Source organism: Hippocampus guttulatus, chromosome 6, assembly GCF_054856545.1.
Source record: "Hippocampus guttulatus isolate MCC_2025c chromosome 6, RoL_Hgut_1.0, whole genome shotgun sequence".
NCBI lineage: Eukaryota > Metazoa > Chordata > Actinopteri > Syngnathiformes > Syngnathidae > Hippocampus > Hippocampus guttulatus.
Genome location: NC_141266.1, coordinates 3,058,228 through 3,077,822, shown reverse-complemented (window position 1 = coordinate 3,077,822; position 19,595 = coordinate 3,058,228). Strand labels below are relative to the sequence as shown.

At 41.4% G+C, this 19,595-nt stretch overlaps 1 protein-coding gene across 1 annotated transcript; it reads right to left on the bottom strand.

Moving 5' to 3' along the window:
• Positions 1 to 1,975: 1,975 nt before the first annotated feature.
• On the bottom strand, positions 1,976 to 19,344 carry LOC147203314 (double-strand-break repair protein rad21 homolog A-like). Its single transcript, XM_086113305.1, has 14 exons — positions 19,186 to 19,344; positions 17,205 to 17,392; positions 16,977 to 17,106; positions 16,801 to 16,900; positions 16,537 to 16,643; positions 16,218 to 16,415; positions 16,008 to 16,133; positions 15,742 to 15,867; positions 15,128 to 15,351; positions 14,473 to 14,626; positions 14,242 to 14,387; positions 13,959 to 14,147; positions 3,023 to 3,106; positions 1,976 to 2,836 (listed from the first exon to the last, which is right to left on the bottom strand). The coding sequence occupies exons 2-14, from the start codon at positions 17,346 to 17,348 to the stop codon at positions 2,645 to 2,647; spliced, it is 1,920 nt and encodes a 639-aa protein (XP_085969431.1). The 5' UTR covers positions 17,349 to 17,392; positions 19,186 to 19,344; the 3' UTR covers positions 1,976 to 2,644.
• Positions 19,345 to 19,595: the final 251 nt, after the last annotated feature.

Sequence of the window (19,595 nt, the reverse complement as noted above, 5' to 3'; positions counted from 1 at the left end):
CAGCATGACGTCCCTGACCCACTGGTGAAAGGACACTTTGATTCTCTCCTCTTTCATCTAGAACGGCTTCAGACAACAAAATGTATGCAGAAAAGTGGTGAAGATTGCACGACTTCTCTGTGTCCTATGTGTTGTGTTGTGTTATTTTTGTTATTTTGACTTAAAAATGGCGCCGCGAGAGTGGCTGCCTTTCCAGCAGCTCCTATATTTTGTTGTTCTACTTCTTCCTTTCATAACTTTGCTGCTGTGAATTGGGAATTTCTCCATTGCGAGACTAATAAAGGTTTTCTTATCTTATCTTATCTTATATATATACTGTATGTATATATATATATACAGTTTAGTGCGTTATTATCGGTATTAATTTAAATGAATTTTAACGGGATTAAATTTTTCTCTCGCGAGATTAACGCGGCACACGTCACAGCAGATGTTACGTTGCTCTATAAATAAACCAGAAACAAAACAACAAGCGCGCTGCACAGGTCCACGCACATGTCTGTTTTGCCAACCACGGCAGCACGAGACACCGAAAGCGGATACTTAAGAGTTTATGAATGGAAAGTTTCCTTTTAAAAAGTTGCCAGATTGTTCCACTGACAAGAACAAAGTTACCTGGATGTTTTGCAGTCGTAAACTCAGCTATCATCATAGCACGTCGAGTCTGAAATACCACTTAATGGCCAAGCACACAGCTGATGTGAGTACTCAGCCCCCTCGTCTCAGACAGACAGCTATGGATCCTTTCAAAGCGAAGAAAATGGATGACATGACAAAGAACAAATTTGCTGAAGCCAGAGCTAAATGTATGGCTACTGCATGCAAGCCTGTCAACATTGTCCACAGCTCGACTCAAGCTGAAATCATTCGCATTGCATCTAACGACTCCACTACGGATTACCAGCAATGGAGAGCCTCCATTACAAGCTATGAACAGAAATTGTACGTAGCAGAGTAGGCTAAGGTACACCAAGCGGGAGAAGACACTGTTTTGGGAGAGAAATAAGAGATTAAGTTGATGAGCCTCTGGTGAACAAAGAGCAGGCATTCTGTTGAGTTCAATGTATGCCACTGACACGATTGTTACTTGTTTGGAACTATTTTGTGTGGAAGGTTACCGTGTTCCGTGTCCATATAAATACAGTAATGGGGGTGGAGCTTCTCTGTGTATATATATATATATATATATATATATATATATATATATGTATATGTGTGTGTGTGTGTATGCATACACTGTATATTTTTTTCATCATTTCAGATGTCAAAAAGTGTTTGTGGCTCCCAGTTTCGTATTTTCCATGGAAACCAGGTCAAAATGGCTCTTTAAGTGTAAAGGGTTGCTGACCCCTGGGCTCGTGTCATCACTTGGGGCACTGTGCCCTCTAGAAGCGCAGATTGAGCAGAGAACAATTCACCTCAATGTTTAAGGCAGCTAAAAAAAAAAAAAAGACATCCAGGACATCTGTTTCGGGTCATCCTCAAGGGAAAAATCAGGGGGAGGAAAAAATATTTTCCAGAACACTTTTTTTCTCCTTTTCCATGTAATTTACATGACTGGAAAATTGGTCAGTCATTTGAGGTTTTCCAAGATCTATGGGAACCCTGTATATGAGCTCTGTGATTTGTTGGTGACCAGTTCAGAATTTACACCACCTTGTCCCCAGGATCAACTGGGATAGGGTCCCAGTTACCCAAGACCCTTGTTAGAAAAACTGATATGGTAACTTGACATAGGCATATTTATGAAAGTTAGCTTTTTCCAAACATTTTTATGTGTAAAATATGGTTTCTCCCATTCACGTTTAAATCTTGTCATTTACTTCAGTGTATCTTTTTATGTTCCGGAAAACAAAAATTTGTCACTTACATTAGAATACATATCGTCGATGTTCTGAATGCATTTGCTGTAAGACATTTAAGGTGAGGAATACCATCAGTTTAAAATAAATAAAAAAAATACATAGCAATGGTGTACGTAAAACATTTTTATTTCCAACCTTTACAGATATATCACTAGAGATTACTCAATGACTAAAAAGTTAGGACACTGTACGTATTTGTAACAAGTACATTTTCTAGTTACATAATGCAAAAAAGTGTACAAGCATAAAAGCAAAAAAAAAAAAAAACCTGACAAACTGCCTGAATTTTATAACAAATATATCCGGCCAAAGGGAAACATTTTTGGACAGATGTACTGGTATTGTGTGGGGGGGGAAACAAGTGCAACAAGGAGGTGGAGAGGTTACACTTTTGAGGAATAAAACAGTACCGTTCCATATGTACAGAGCCATTGCAATATTTCACACGGAAACAATGGGGTATCTTAAAAAGTTGTAATATTTCCAGGGCTAGAGGTTGACTGTATGAAGATTCATGGAGAAGCAATTTAACGTTAAAAGTAACTGAATCAAAGTATACAAATTGGTGATGGAAACATGTTTCTTTATACATGTAAATGGGAACATTCCTTTGTTTGAACTCAGTGAATACTGCATGATTCCACCAAAAATAGAGTAAAATCATTTGCAAACATCCAAAAACCTTCCCCACCAGCCCCAACCTTCCTCTTGGGGTTTAAAAAAAAAAAAGCCTTGGCAAGCAGTGTTTTCTGTTTTAACCCCTCTCACCCCCCAAATGTCTAAATAAGGTGGAATCGTGGTCCAGCGGTGGCGATGATGTCGCTGTAAGGCTCTGTCTGGGTGACTTCGATAGCTTGCTGCTTCTTGAGGACCAGGAAACTGTAGAACTTAGCGGCCGCCTGCTTCTTGTTGTTGTTCCGGCACAAATCAAGCAGGCTGACAGAGTCTGCTCCGGTCTTTGCCATGACGCGCTGCATGGATGATCAGAAGTTAGCCTAGTCATCATCACAACTTCCGCGCAGGTCGAGGATACACCCATTGTATCCAAAATGAAAATGAGCATCGGGGTATGCACAATAAACATGCTTTGACCAATCAAATGTAATTTGTTAAAAGGTTATAAAAATGACTTGAACTAGCCAAGAATGATTTTGTACCTGAAGCCCATGCAGCATCTGTTGAGTTCTCTTGTTCCATCGCTTCTCTTCCTGGTCCTGGTCTCCAGCCTGACCTTCTTCGTCCTGAATAAGACAAAACAAAATGTGCTGGTTGTTTCCCCTCCCCTTTCTCTTTAGCATTTCATCATAGTTTTACATGAAAAACTAAATAAAAATTTAAAAATAAAATCAATCTGTGCGTAGCATTTGAATTATTGTATGGAGAGCATACACTACAGCTTCTCATTGAAGCAGAGTATTTTCCAGAACACAGGGACTTCTCATTCAGGTGATTTTTCTTTGGTCTGTTTCTTTTCCAATTCATTTGTTGATTTTCAAGGTGTGTATCGCCTCCATTGAAATCAGCTGATAAGGATGTGTAACACACCATCATGGGACACTCTGCAGAAGCTGAAAGACTTCCACCCAAACATATCAGGTAAATAACCCCCTGCCCCCCCACCCCATAAAACATAACCTGAGATCAAGGAACCAAGAAGTTCAATTATAAGTAAGAGAGAATGAACTTTATTCAGTTATTACGCAAAATTGATAGAGAGGCATCCGTCAAGGACTTTCGCCGCCTGGAAAAATTAACCAGGAAACGGGCACGCAACAGAAACCATCCGAGATTCAACCTGCGCTGCAGAGATGAGATCATACCGGCTTGTCTCAGCATCAAGAACCCGATCCCAACCAGGAACGCCGAGCGGATGATAAAAGTGTCAAAGAGCCAGTACGGTGCACAACAAGCCAATTTGGCAACGTCAAGAGCAAATGGAACGGTTCAAAGATCGGTTTCCCCTCTACACGGTAACAAAACTACATGGACAGTTAGTTACACAGCATACAATACACTAACAGGGATTTACCGTCACATAAGCCCGACACATCCGCAAACTGGACAGACTCATTGCACGGGAAAAGAAGACAGTATTGGACCATTCACACAACAACAAAAAACGGATTCACAACATGTCAAGGTACAAACTCACACAAACAGAACGCAGCACACTCGCAAAAGGACTCAATGATGCCATCACACCCAGCCCCGTATCACATGACGATTTCGTTTTGGCAACGGAGCTAGCGGGTATTTTAAAAATGGCCAAACCACCACCCAGCAATATTACGAAGGGGAAAACAAAGAAATCACAATTTTTCCAGCAGACATGGGCAGAACAACAGTTATTATGGACACAGAACAAAACAAACAACAAATGCTACAGGCACTGGATGTCGACCCTTATGAGGTACTGAGAAAAAAAAAGATCCACCTGAAGACGAAAAATAAACATAAGGCACGACTCAAACCACTCCTCAATGACAACAAAATAAACAGTCATGAATACAGCAAACATCATTAACCACAGCCAACATCATCATCTCCAGAATCTGATCTAAGGCGCACCAAAGTTACATAAACGTGGTACACTCCTGTAACAACCTAAAAACAAAAACCCGAAAACCTGTCTGAGATCAAGGAACCAACAAGTTGCCTGGACTCGGGTCACCGGGGCCCTCTACTTGAGCTAGGTTTGGAGGTGGGGCTCGTTGGCAAGTGCCTGGTGCACCAATGGGGCCTGGATGGGCTAAGCCTGAACAAGAAACGTGGGACCCACCTCCCCATGGGATCACCACTTGTGGGAGGGGCCAAAGGAGTCGTGTGCTTTGTGTGGTGGTACCAGTTCTCTCGTGGGGGGTTGGACTCTCTTCCACTCTGGAGTTGCCCAAACCCCCCGAGCCTCATCCATGCACATAACATGTACTGTATATCAATTGAAAATCTTTTAATATTGCGCATCACTAATTGTGAATGTGAGCGTGGATGGTTGTTCGTCTCTGTGTGCCCTGCGATTGGCTGGCAACCGATTCAGGGTGTCCCCCGCCTACTGCCCGAAGACAGCTGGGATAGGCTCCAGCACCCCCCGCGACCCTAATGAGGATCAAGCGGTTTGGAAAATGGATGGATGGATGGATAATTGAGAACTAAAACACCACTGCTTTATGGCTAAAGCTAACCTTGAAACACGAACAGCACACACACGCTCTCTCATTCCCACACTCGTGAACAGAGTCATTCATGCGTTAAAGAACTCAGAAACAGCAGCACTCCCCACCAAACAGAATTTCGCGTTTGCCAAAACTACTCAGTTGCAGCATATAAAACACACATAGACCAGATCATTACAAGATACCACGTTACACGGTACAGAAATCAAACAAAAACAATACAAGAGTTTATCTTTGTTTTCGTTAGCACAATACCTTAGGTTAATTTTACACAACTAAAATGGGTCCTCGAGTAATTCAGATTACAAAAAAAAAATGCTGGATGTACCTGCTTGTTTACTGTATTTTCTGCACTATGGGGTGCACTAAAAAGTCTTCCATTTTCTTCAAAGCTCACCGCGCACCTTAAAATCCGGTGCGCCTTGTGTATGGTCATTACGGTCATACGACCCCAAGATGGCTCCTTGCTGGAGACATGTTTACAATGTTATAACTTGCTGTTGGTTCAGTGAACTGTGCTTTATTAAATTAGTTTTTGTTGCAGCTCCGAAAAAAGGAGAGCTGTGGTGTTTTTTAAAACGCACACTTTATTAATGGTTTTCACAGTCTCAACAAATACATCTACGTCTTTGTCTGTCTCTGTGCCTTCTATTCTTCCGTTCGACTCGAGAGGCGTTCATGACCGCCTTGGAAAAATGTAAATTAACTATTCCTTCAATGAAACTATGAAAATAATGCATCAAAACAGAAAATCAAGCAAGGAAACCACAAAATAAATTCTATAGCCCCACTACAGAATTTATTTTGTGATTTCCTCGTTTGTGAATACAGTATACAACAAAGGAATAAATAAACACTTCTGAGACAGTCCAGTCTCCTCCAATTTAACTCAACTGTATTTATAGAGCACTTTCAAACAGCCATTACTGCATACAAAGTGCTGTACATGGAGCAACTAACATATATACAACATCCATCCATCCATCCATTTTCCGAACCGCTTGATCCTCACTAGGGTCGCGGGGGGTGCTGGAGCCTATCCCAGCCGTCTTCGGGCAGTAGGCGGGGGACACCCTGAATCAGTTGCCAGCCAAGCAATAATCAGGAACAAAGATGGTAGTAGCCACCAAACAGTAAAACTAAGTCAAATTCACTGACATCCGATCGTTCTGTTGCAGCTACGCGGCCATAGAATTTTTTTGTGATTTTCTGTATTTTAAGATTTGGAGTTTCATTGAAGTAATGGTTAATTTACGTTTTTTGGAGGCGGTCATGAACACCTCTCGAGTCGAACGGAAGAACAGAAGGCATGGAGAGATGGACAAAGACGTACCTGTAGCTCCATCTAGTGGATGTGTTGTAGATTGCGACTTATAGTGCAGTGCGTGCAATACAGTAAATATTCTCTAGTACGGACTCGTGTTTGCGCTGTCCAATTTGTCCTGATAACAGAAATTCCTCATTTGGGAAATGAGCATGGTACATGTCCTTTATGAACCTGCAAGTATGTTGACAAAATGCACGTGTAAGAACACAATTAATAAAATACAAAAATATACTGTCCAAAAACGGCAATACAGGTGTATCCCAAAAAAATCACAACAGTAAAATACATACAGTATTTTAATGTTTATTTTTTTCTGTCTTGGGAAAACAATGTGTATTTTGGATTGTTTTGTTGGATGCATTCTTTGGTTTATGACAATGTTTTCCTGCGTGTCATACAGTTTTCTTTCTAGTTGCAAGTAACTGTCCCGTTGATCACTGATGTCTGGTAATTCTTGTGCATACTGAAGGATTTTTGTTGCCATTTGCATTGCTTCCTTGCTGGATGGTGGCTTGTCATCAGGAGTTGAATCGATGCCTTGTTTTTTAAAGTTTCGTAGATTTGCGTCTTTCCGACTCCAAGTGTCTGCTGGATCTTTTTAACTTTGTGTCCAGCCTGCTCAAACGGATGCATTTCACTCGGTCCGCTCCAGTCTTTACAGTTCTTCTACGTTTCGATGCGATGATCTACACGACGTAAGTGAATAAAGTTAAAATCTTTCGCAATTACAGTAAAACACACGCCAATAAAAAGTCGCTTACATGTCTTCGTTTCGAATCTGATGAATGAAAACGGCGAAGCGAACACGTTTCTTCGGTCATGTCGAGTGGGTGCTGCTTTTAAGCTAGTGCCGCGTTCTCCAGGACGTAAGTGAATAAAGTTAAAATCATTCACAATTACAGTAAAACGCACGGCAATAAAAACTCACTTACACGTCGTCGTTTAGAATCTGATGATCGAAGACCGCGAAGTGAAAACTTGTTTCAGCGTCAGTCTTTTCCGTCGCATCGGGTGGGCGTTGCATGTATTTAAGCTCCCGCGGCATTACACCTCCATCCGGGTTACGGGTTGTGGAATTTCCGCTTAAGCAACTTCCGGTAACACGTAATATCGTAGTCAAAATGTTAATGCATAGGTTTTTATTCCGGGTGAAGGATATTCCTTTCTATAGAATTCCGGGGATGGGAATATTTACTGTATATGAACAAAATTAAAATATAGGCCATTATTTGAAGGTGCACCTCATAATCCAGTGCGCCTTTTAGTGCGGAAAATACGGTACCTGTACACTGTCAGGAAGAAGTCAAGCGAAGCACAGTAACAATTGTTTGTGCAATACATGACAGTAACACGCCGCGAAGAACTTCAAAATAAATCTTTCCTTAACAAATAATAATAGAGCGCTGCAAAGTTATTGACACCCACCCCTCCCGAAAACTGTTTGCTGCACTATAATTACCCAAAGAACCCAGAAGATGGCAACAAATGACTATATTTGTCTAAATGACCCTCCTCAATTTGAGTGTGGAACAAAGATTCTAGCATATGACACTAAAGCAATCTTATGATTACTGTGATGCATCGTGCACTCTATATAACTGCATACATTCATCTTCAAGTACTTCATAGTTTGAAGTTTGAACTTCATTGCTCAAGGAACCGTGCTGAAGTGAATTGAGGGGCTCCATTTCAACAGAAGCATTGTTATGCCGCCATCACGAGACATCTTCGTGCCAGGAAACTATGTGGGAATGAGTCAAGGAGTTTCATATCGGGGGGAAAAAAAAGCATGGTTTGAATGGGATCCTCTATTGACTTTTATATTATTGCTAGCAACGTATTAAAAACGAAGCATGTTTTCTATTTAAACATACAATGTGTGTAATTATTTTTGTTGGGCATATAGATTAACAGTAAACTCCAACACCTTAACGCATCGCTTGCGACATGGTGCATTCGGGGGGCTTTCATAATGTCGGAAATGAAAACATTTTAAAGATCGAGAGAAGCCAGAATTGAAATTCTGATTGAAATTCCGATGAATAGTCCAGCTCTACAACATCCACGAATTCCACCTACAAGCTTTGGAGAAGTATTTCCTACAATGGTACCGTATATTTGGTAACATTAAAATAATCTGGTAAAAATCACCAAACTCCATACAACAACAACAACAAAAAGTTAAAGAATGGCTCTTACACAGCTGCAAATAGATTCTCATTGTTCACCCCAAAAGAACAATGTGTTCTCCAACCTCACATTAATATAACATCTCACAGTATTTTAATTGAACTGAATTTCTAAAGAAGTTTTTCTCATTGACACATTTTCTGCTTCTGCTGTCAGTCAATGGAGCAAGTACGAAATACTGAGTGAAACGTGGCCCAGTAAGACTTCCCGCTAGTCATCAAAATCTCGAAACAGTCAATGTTCGCTGCGTATCAAATGAAACCAGAGATGCGTTTCATCTCAGAGCGCACAGCCAAAAGTGACGGCACACCCACTACACTACAGCCTCTCTGTCACTCAACAGAGGAGACAAAGTGAGGGAGAAATAACTCACACTCTATATCCAGCAATACACTTCACATGAAAGTGGCCAGCGTTGGCACTTTGGGAAAAAAATAAGGATTAATTTAGGTCTTAAAATTCAGTAAATCGAACAACAAAATCATATGGAAACAATGGCCAAGAACCGTTCCCACAGAAGATGCAATTTGGTTGGTTGCTCCTGGAAGCAGAGATGAAGCAGAAAAGCGCAACAGCTCAATGGTGCCCATTGAAGGCAGCTGAAAACAGGCATGCATGTCTGTTTAACCTGTTTGCATTTACTCACAAGGCACAGAGAAGCAGAGGGAGGAAAAATAATTTTCCAAGACATTACATTTTTTTCCTCATTATCCATTATGGGAAAATTGGGTCATATTCTCGGTTTTACAGGAGGCATGGGAACACAGTATCACCTTCAATTTAAGATGCATCATCATTTACAAACATCCTTGGAACGCTGGTACAATCTGCAAAGTTGAATAAACTATCATTTTTATTGTCGTTATCATGAATTTGCACACACCTTGAATAATTCAAGCTGCGCGCTCATGGTTATAGATAGGGATGTCCCTATCTATCTGATTTGCAGGTGATACAGCATTGGGTTTTAAAAAATAAAAAACATTTTAAAAAAGGCCCCAAAGCTAGAAAATAATCCAAATGTGCAAATACAACAGGCATAGCTTAGTTCTATATTTCATTGTTGCTTTTTTTTTTTTTTTATAAATAGCAATGCAGTGAGCGTGACACGCATACACCCACAGAGACGTCTCTGTTTCGCACAGCTCTCCTGTAGGCAGAGACAAAGCAGTGGGTTTGTCTTCATAGCTTGCTCGGAGGGAGAAGCAAGCCAAATGATGTTCCTAAATAAATCTGCCTCGTCTGATATAAAGCCTCTTGCTAAGCAGCATTAGCAAAGAGTTGAGAGAACTGAGAGCGCAGCGCGACAGACAAGTCAGCGGTTGTGACACGTCCAAATGCCCTAACTTCAGACAGAGGTTTAACGAGTGTCAATTATTTGGTGACAAGCAAGTTTGTTCCCCACTGGTTGCATTTGACAAAGTCAAAAATCAATTGTGTTTGTAGATGAGCGAAGTCACACACGTACCCAACAACTACGTAGCTGTGTGGACTTGTCATTTTAGCCTGCGCAAGCCTAAAAATAACAATGTAAATGTATTGTTTACCATTAGATAAAGCATATGTATCAAACAGAGTTGTCCCTCACTGCAGAGTAATTTCTTCTATGGGCCATTCAACCAATTGGATGCCATTTGCATGCCCGGGCAATTAGATGAAAATACATGTTTATAAAGCGTCCTGCACATTAATATGTATTGTGTCAAAGTTAACATTCAATTCTCATAAATGTCAGGGCTATAGTGCCTGTATTTGCTAATTTTATGCTAAAACCCCACAAGCTCTTAGAAGAACCAAGACACCTTGAAATGTTCAAAATGTGTTTCATCAAATTTAGTGCCTCATGTAATAAAAACTATATATAAAATCTGAGTTTATTTTGCAACTATTACAAAGAGCAACTGGTACTGATTTGGAGGAATGATCCATTTCTATATATATATATATATATATATATACAGTACACAGTATATATACAGGGTGACCCAAAAAAAACGGGCCCCAACTCTAATTAGGCCCCTTGAGACTGATCACTCGGCCTCCGAAGTTCTCTTTCAGCCAATCTCGGGACAGGTTTGAGGTGTGAGAACTTGCTCCGTCTTGCTGGAACCAGAACTTGCTCATGAGCGACGGGTAGATGGTCTGGAGCTCATTCTTGAAGGTTTTGAGGACCTCCACATACCGCTCCTTGGTGACTGTCACTGGTGCGCCAGATTCTTCGATGAAGATTGGTCCAATGATGCCTCTGGCCGAGATTTCTGGTTCCAGCAAGACGGATCAAGTTCTCACACCTCAAACCTGTCCCAAGATTGGCTGAAAGAGAACTTCAGAGGCCGAGTGATCAGTCTCAAGACTGATTTTGAGTGGGCACTCCATAGCCCGGACCTAAGCCCCCCAGATTTTTTTCTTTGGAGCTATCTTAAGGACAGAGTCTACGCAGGGAAACCCAGAACCATCACGGAACTCAAGAAAGCCATCAGGGAGGAGATGAGAGCCAATACCAATTCAGTCTGTAAGAACGTCATGGACAACTTCGTGCTGGGCCTCAAGAAATGCACGGAGCTAAATGGAGGCCATCTCGAACATATGCTGTAGAACGGAGAAAAAAAGGCCAAAGACCCTAGTGTTTTGATGGATGTTTTGAATATAATAAACTAGTTATGGCCAACGTTTCATTTCATTCGGACAAAACACTAAGAAACGGGGCCTAATTAGAGTTGGGGCCGGTTTTTTTTGGGTCACCCTGTATATATGCACATATATACAGTAAATATTCCCATCCCGGAATTCTATGGAAAGGAATATCCTTCACCCGGAATAAAAACCTATGCATTAACATTTTGACTACGATATTACGTGTTACCGGAACTTGCGTAAGCGGAAATTCCACTACCCGTAACCCGGATGGAGGTGTAATGCCGCGGGAGCTTAAATACACGTAACGCCCACCCGATGCGACGGAAAATACACAACGCCGAAACAAATTTTCACTTCGCGTTTTTCGATCATCACATTCTAAACGACGACGTGTAAGTGAGTTTTTATTGCAGTGCGTTTTACTGTAATTGTGAATGATTTTAACTTTATTCACTTACGTCCTGGAGAACGCGGCACTAGCTTAAAAGCAGCACCCACTCGACATGACCGAAGAAACGTGTTCGCTTCACCGTTTTCATTCATCAGATTCGAAACGAAGACGTGTAAGCGACTTTTTATTGGCGTGCGTTTTACTGTAATTGCGAAAGATTTTAACTTTATTCACTTACGTCATGTAGATCATCGCATCGAAACGTAGAAGAACTGTAAAGACTGGAGCGGACCGAGTGAAATGCATCCGTTTGAGCGAGGCTGGACACAAAGTTAAAAAGATCCAGCAGACACTTGGAGTCGGAAAGACGCAAATCTACGAAACTTTAAAAAACAAGGCATCGATTCAACTCCTGATGACAAGCCACCATCCAGCAAGGAAGCAATGCAAATGGCAACAAAAATCCTTCAGTATGCACAAGAATTACCAGACATCAGTGATCAACGGGACAGTTACTTGCAACTAGAAAGAAAACTGTATGACACGCAGGCAAACATTGTCATAAACCAAAGAATGCATCCAACAAAACAATCCAAAATACACATTGTTTTCCCAAGACAGAAAAAAATAAACATTAAAATACTGTATCTATTTTACTGTTGTGTTTTTTTTTGGATGCACCAGTTTTTGGACAGTATATCATAAGAAAGATAAGAAAACCTTAATTAGTCTCGCAATGGAGAAATTCCAGATTCACAGCAGCAAAGTTATGAAAGGAAGAAGTAGAACAACAAAATATAGGAGCTGCTGGAAAGGCAGCCACTCACGCTGTGCCATTTTTGAAGTCAAAATAACAAAAATAACACAACACAACACATAGGACACAGACAGTGTTATTTTTGTTATTTTGACTTCAAAATGGCGCCGCGAGAGTGGCTGCCTTTCCAGCAGCTCCTATATTTTGTTGTTCTACTTCTTCCTTTCATAACTTTGCTGCTGTGAATTGGCAATTTCTCCATTGCGAGACTAATAAAGGTTTTCTTATCTTATATTTTTGTATTTTATTGATTGTGTTGTTACACGTGCATTTTGTCAACATACTTGCAGGTTCATAAAGGACATGTACCATGCTCATTTCCCAAATGAGGAATTTCTGTTAGCAGGACAAATTGGACAGCGCAAACACGAGTCCGTACTAGAGAATATTTACTGTATACATATACACATACACACACACACACAATTCCTTTAGCGTAGCTCCATCTAGTGGATGTATAGCACAACCGCAGCCACTATTATAGCTTCTATTCTATGCGCCTTATAATGCAGTGCATCCTATTTATGAAAACAGTTTTAAAATAGGCCATTCACTGAAGATGCGCCTTATAATCCGAAGCACTTTATAGTGCAGAAAATACGATATATATTAAGGGGGCGAATTTGCAGTTAAAAAACAAAAAATTTAAAGGCTTTTTTAAAACGCGCGTTCGTTCAATCTATACATCACCTACCTAAGAGTAGATTATTTAAAAATTTATTTTATTTGAAAAATCCCTCTCTGGCCCCAACTTCAGCTTCCAACTTGATTTTTAACCATTATTTTAGAACTTGTCACATCGCTACAAGCACAGCCTGAGACCGTTGTGTTAGAAGATGCGACCAAAGCGTGTTCATAATTGCCGTGAAGCAGCACACTGGCCGTTTTCCTGCGAAGATTATTTGATTGCAGTTATGACCATAATTCACCGAGGGGCAAATTTGGTTTTTCTGTTTTTATTGGAGAGCTCTAAAAACAAACATACAGTTTGCAACTCAGACGTTCTACGTGGATGGCTGCATTGTTGGGCTTGGAAAACAGCCCGCCAATGTCACAGTGCCAGGGTTGTTTTGTGCATTCAAAATTGCATGGCGACCGCCTCCAGCCAGACCAATTGATATACTGTAGCTCAACACAGTGTCAAGCTCCAGCGGTGCTGATTGAGGGATTGATGTCTCTCTTCAGCAGCTTTGTATTTTAATTGCAGTTGCAGCATTACGCCACTTTGCAGGCGCTATAGCAAAATCAGTGCTCAGGAAAGACCTGAAGCAACGGCTCACGTCCTCCTTCACCGAGCTTTTCACCGAACATTCATATCTTGCTAGCAGCTTAAAAATAGCAAACTCCACCTTTTAAATTTACTGATTAAAAATCCAACCTAATTGTGTTGTGACCTCTATCACATTGGAAATAAAATCAAGCCCGAAGCTCCTCCAAAAGGGGCCTGTTCCTCTCTACCAGACTCTTAATTCTGCAGTTATCTGATGAATCGTGATATGGACAGTGCCCCTTTCTCGCTTGTTCTATTTTCGTCACATGACAGAAATAGAAAACAACTAACCTCTTCTTCGTCGCTCTCGTCCTTCTTGTCTTTGCTCTTCTCTCCAAGAAGGTCCAGTTCAGGAACGAGCTGAGTGAGGTTGACGGTGGTCTCCTCTGGGGGGAGTTCGACCTGCGACATGTCTAGCCTCTGAGACAAGACTGAGCGGTCCGGCAGCTGTTGTGACTGCTGCTGTTCTAAGGTAGCCACCTGAAAGACAACAGGGCCAATCAGTGGGCGATAGACCTCACAAAGGCTGGGTTCTACCCCAGTAAAAAATGTCAAGAAATGTTGTAGAACTCACAGGCACGGCACTCTCCTTCTCGAGGGTCTTGCGTTTCACACCACGAGGGGTGGATGGAGGAGGCATGACAGTCTCATCCAGTGTTGTCCTGCTGCCTTCCATTGCAGAAGCAGCCAGCATACTGGGTTCTTCCATGATAGTCTGATCTATATGATGAATGAGGGAAAGTGTTGCTGACCAGCTGTATTTGTTAACATGCTACATTTGAATCGTCAAATGAAGTGCTCTTACCAATAACATCTCGGTGCTGACCCATAATCTCTTCCCTGGGCACCTCTGGGTTCTCCAACTCTTTGAGGAATTCATCTAAACTGTCTGCTTCACCACCCTTTCGCCTCTTCCTGAGCTCATCTGGCACCAGAGGCGTCAGGCACCGTGTGAACATCTAAGATTTAAGTGTAGAGAGGAGATTAGAAACATCAACTGTTGAACAAAGGATCATTAAAATAAATATCGACCTTACAGTCAGACGGGTGGTAGACAAAATAATAAATAGCTCTGATAAATTATGCAACAAAACCATTTTCAGTATTCCAAAAAAGCACATGAGGCAGTGAAAGGGGACAGGGGGGGAAAAAAAAAATCACTTTCTCACTGCACTCTTAAATCTCACTACGTGTGCAGCACACCAATGAAAGATGAAACTTGAATAATTCCCATTAAACTGGACAACTCGTGCAAAAGGGATTGTTTGCTTCTGGCAAACGACAGTTGGCCTGTTCTCAAACACATTGTACACATAAGTGTGATGAGTGTTCAGTGTAAATGCTCATTCAAGACAATTTTTGTAAACCTGGAAACCGTACAAGACTGTACTACACCCGCCCAAAAATCTGAACCAGCCCCTCTAATACAGTGGCTAATTATAATACCCAACATTCATTACCTTGAGCAGCCTGGCATTCCAGAGAGGCTGAGCTGGAAGAGAGAAGAGCTTCTCCACTCCTCCGGTCTCTTTCCACATCATCAGCTTTTTAGTAGGAGGGGCAAGGTCCAGGGTGGTCACAATATCAGAGTAGTCGGAGAGTTGGGCTCTAATGGTTTTACTGTCCAACTCCTTCACACTGTCCACAATCAGCTTCCTCTTGCGTTTGGCCTTGGTCTCTTTCACTGAAGAGGAGTTCAAATAACAACAACAACAATAATAATAACAACCATTATTATTATTGTAAAATGTTGTAGGGTCACCAGTGTTGTTACATGCAATGGTGATAGAACAGAACAGTATGAACATTTTCAATTAAACTTCCAATGAAACTTATTTAAAAAGTCATACAAAATGGAGACTTAATTACGCACCACAATATGGTTAAAGCAACGAGTCAGTGATTTAAAAAAAAGTACAGTGTAACCGTTAGCTACAAGAGAAGAGACTTGACTGCCAAGTAAGTGTAGTAGGTCTAGCTCTAAATAAGTTGACCAGTGTCCTGAGAAGCTCGACTGCAAATAAATGGGCACCAAAAAAAAAAAAAAAAAAAAAATCTAAAATATTTTTCTAACCAGTGATGTCAATGGGCTCCAGTGCAAATGCTTCCTCCTCATTATGAACAAGAGTAGTTTGTTCAGTCTGGTCAACCATAGCTGGCAGTGGCTCTGCCGGCCCGGAGTCTGGGCTGTCTGGACCCGCTAGACACACAAGATATAAAGCGGGAAATTTAATTTAGCCCAGGTGTTCCTGTTGATGTTATTGTATAGAGCAACTCAGATTTCCAAAGTCATTTGAGGCAATGTAAAAACAATCTTGATCTTATGCAGCAAGTACTTACGTGATTGAAGGTTGTCAAAATCGTCCTCGTCATCTCCATGATCTGTAGGCATCATGACGCTTGCAGTGATGGCTGGAGGGTCATCAAAAATGCCACCACCATCTTCGGAGCTCAGCAGCTTATCCACTGAAACGACACAAAACATTTGAAGATCGCCACTTTCATATAAAAACTAAGAGGTGATGCTAGGGATAGCTTTGAAGAACTCACCTAACATCCCTCCGTCGCTGTTGCCCATGGAGGCATCACCAAAGTCATCATACTCCATGTGGTTGGATTTATCGGGAAGATTAGCTGGACCAGGCTCAGGCTCGAGCAAAAGGTTAGAGGCTGTGGCACCATGCATGATATCCTCCTCGAACGTGCTGGCATCGCGCATCATCTCCCGGTCGTCCATGCCAAAATCAGCTGAGGAGAACAACAGGTTATTCTAAATATGACTAGAGTCGCGTTCGACTGAAAGAAAAAAGACACAAGATGTTTCTGTATCATGACTTTTAAAGATTGGTGCATCACTCTAATGACTTACCAAAATCATTGTCTTGCAAAAGGCTGAGATTGCCAACATCCTCCCTCATGGTGATCTCCTCAACTCTGCTCTGATTCAGAGTGAACTGCTGGGCCACGTCAATGTCACTGTGTAAAGGACACCGAAGCGAGTGATGCTTATGTTGCATAATGAAATGGAGCAGAGACATACATTCTTAGAATATCCGTATTCATATCTGGAGTTCATATCTTTTTTTTCCTAAGGTGTGACAAGGTTAATTCTGAGCAGTAGACTTGGACGTACTCCAAATCAGGAAGCGGCTGGTCAAAATCATGAAACTCTTCAGGTAAGGTGATGGCATTGTATGCCGCCTCTCTGTTTTCCTCAGGTAAATCTACCACGCCTGTACACAAATAATGCGCTCCAAGTCAGAAAACGGTACAAAGAGCAAATTATTCGATCAATGGATGCCACCATACCTGGCCTGAAAGCCATTTTGATTTTGATAAAGGCTTCATTACAATCGGCCAGCAGGTATTTGGCCTTCCTGTGATAGATTCTCACCACCCCAAGAAGCAGATGACCTGATGTACGCAACGCCATCTTCACCTAGGAGCACAACACAAAATATATGTGGCAGAGAGATTTCAAAAAAAGGCCTTTTACCAAACAAACTGAAAAAAACAAGTGTACTTTCTTGTTGTTACCTTGGGTGAGATGATGCTCTCCACACTGCTCTCCAAGTTGCATTCGAACACATGAGCCTTGGTCAGCTTCTTGTCCCAGTGAGCCGCCAGCCAAATCTTGGCCAGCGGCCCACGTTTACTGAGGACAAAGTGGGCGTAGAACATTGCCCTGGTTCTACTGCCTCACACACACAATGGCGTAGGCTCACCTGGAGAATAAAACGAAGCTATATTTTGTAAAAGGTCATAGCAACATATATGGTCCAGCCAGTGTTATTGGGAACTGCTCTGATTTTCATGGTGTATAGGCGTAGCAAAGAATTCACGTCAGGCAAGTCAAACTTTCAGAGCACATGCTTCAAAATCAAAATAAGGCAGGAATGAAACAGTTCTAATTAAGAATGTGATTTAGTCATTTGAATTGAATGGTAAAAACAACCTAAGGACTAAGTATGAGGGATGTAACGATATCCAAATGTCATATTATAATATGACGATATTGTGGGGAGGTTGGCAACATAAAAAAGCTTACAATGTATAAAAATTCACAATATTGTACAAAAAAATGCTCGTTATACTGGGGGGGGGGGAGCACAATATTGTGTTTTTGTACATAACATCAGTGACGAAGAAATAGGCTTGGCCTGTCATTTTATTGTCATGTGTGGGCCAGCAAAGTATCATGCTTTATGTACCATAGTTCACAATTGATGTGTTACGCTGATGAAGGTGAAAACATGTTTGGATGGAGATGCGCTACTTTAACATGACGACACTGTGGCAATTTTAATACATGATGTCGCAGTTATCATTACATCCTTACCTAGTATGCCATCGAGTCCAATAAAACTCAAGAGAAATCTGCACAACACGTTAATGCACTCAATTGTTCAGGAGTTGCCAAAACATATGATGTGCTTACGATCAGCCTGAAACCTTCTGTTATTTATAATTGAGTATCTTAAAATTTGATTTTACATTGACAACCGTTGACCACAGTTGATCATCTTATTTTTTTCTCCAAATAAGCGGAAAAAATACCAACTCAATTAACTTGCATTCTATTTGAAATGTGTTCGACACCGGTCATTGTTAGCATAATATGGACGCAGTAGATGTGAATTATTTTGACAAATCCAGTCCAGACTGTTCCAAGTTCTGACAATCCAGAATGTGCACGTTCAATGTCCAGCTAATGTATCCATCCATCCATCTATTTTATAATTTCTATCCTTACAAGGGTAGCAGTCATGCTGGAGCCTATCTCAGCTGTCTACGGGCAGTAGGCGGGGTACACCCTGAAATGGTTGCCAGCCAATCACACATAAACGAACAACCATTCACGCTCACAATCACACATACGGACAATTTAGAATGTTCCATTAATCTGCCATGTATGTTTTTGCAATGTGAGAGGAAATCGGAGTACCCGGAGAAAACCCACGCAGGCACGGGGAGAACGTGCAAACTCCATACAGGATGGCCGGAGGCGGAATTGAACCCTCCACCGGAGAGGACGTGCTAACCAGTCTCCCACCGAGCCGCCTTACAAATGATTTAATCATTCAAATTAACAACATGCGTGCAATTGGTGTAGAGGGTTTCATAAAGGTACATAGTTTTAAAAAGGAGTGTAACAGTAAAACGAAATGCAGAGAATCGCGGCATAGACTGACATAATCTAAATTGGCCGCCAGATAGCATTAGCATTGATGACAATAACTATCGATGTGTGCTACGCATTTTCAGTAAGGCCATTCCGACATCTTCCCAGAAGTCAAAAGTGTATTTATTGGTAACACCACTATTTAGAAACAACCGTCTGCTATCCTTGCATGCTTATGCTCTCGCACAACTCAAGTGTTAGCTGGTGGCTATCCACTCGAAGCACCGCGAAGGCCAGAGCAAATTACCACGGCCGTGCTAGCTTACTTAGCTCCAAAAAAAAGAAAAAAAATACATGAAACAATACGCAACCAACTGTAAGTGCAAACCTACTTACCGACGGCACCCCGCTTTATGTTGAAGTTCCACAGATTATGTTACTTCTCCCAGCGAATTTCCCCCTGTTGTACTCATTAAAACAGTAAAGATGGCGCCAGCCGCCTTCCTCCCGCTCACCGCTGCCCTTTTAAAATCCACAGGATGTTTACAGTCAAATATGGCGGAGGAGGAGTTTCCTGAGCGGGAGGCAACGCGCAATGAGCACCTACGGCCGATAGAAGGCTCTGTCGCACAATGTCCTCAGTGAAGACGTGAAGAGGAAACAAATATATAATAAATGAACAAAAACAGGCACAAAGGTACTCGCACTCTGCATCACAGTGGAAGGACGCTAGTGCAGGTACTTGTGTAAAACAAACAAAATAATATATATATATAAAAATAATAAAATGTATAAAAAATACAGAC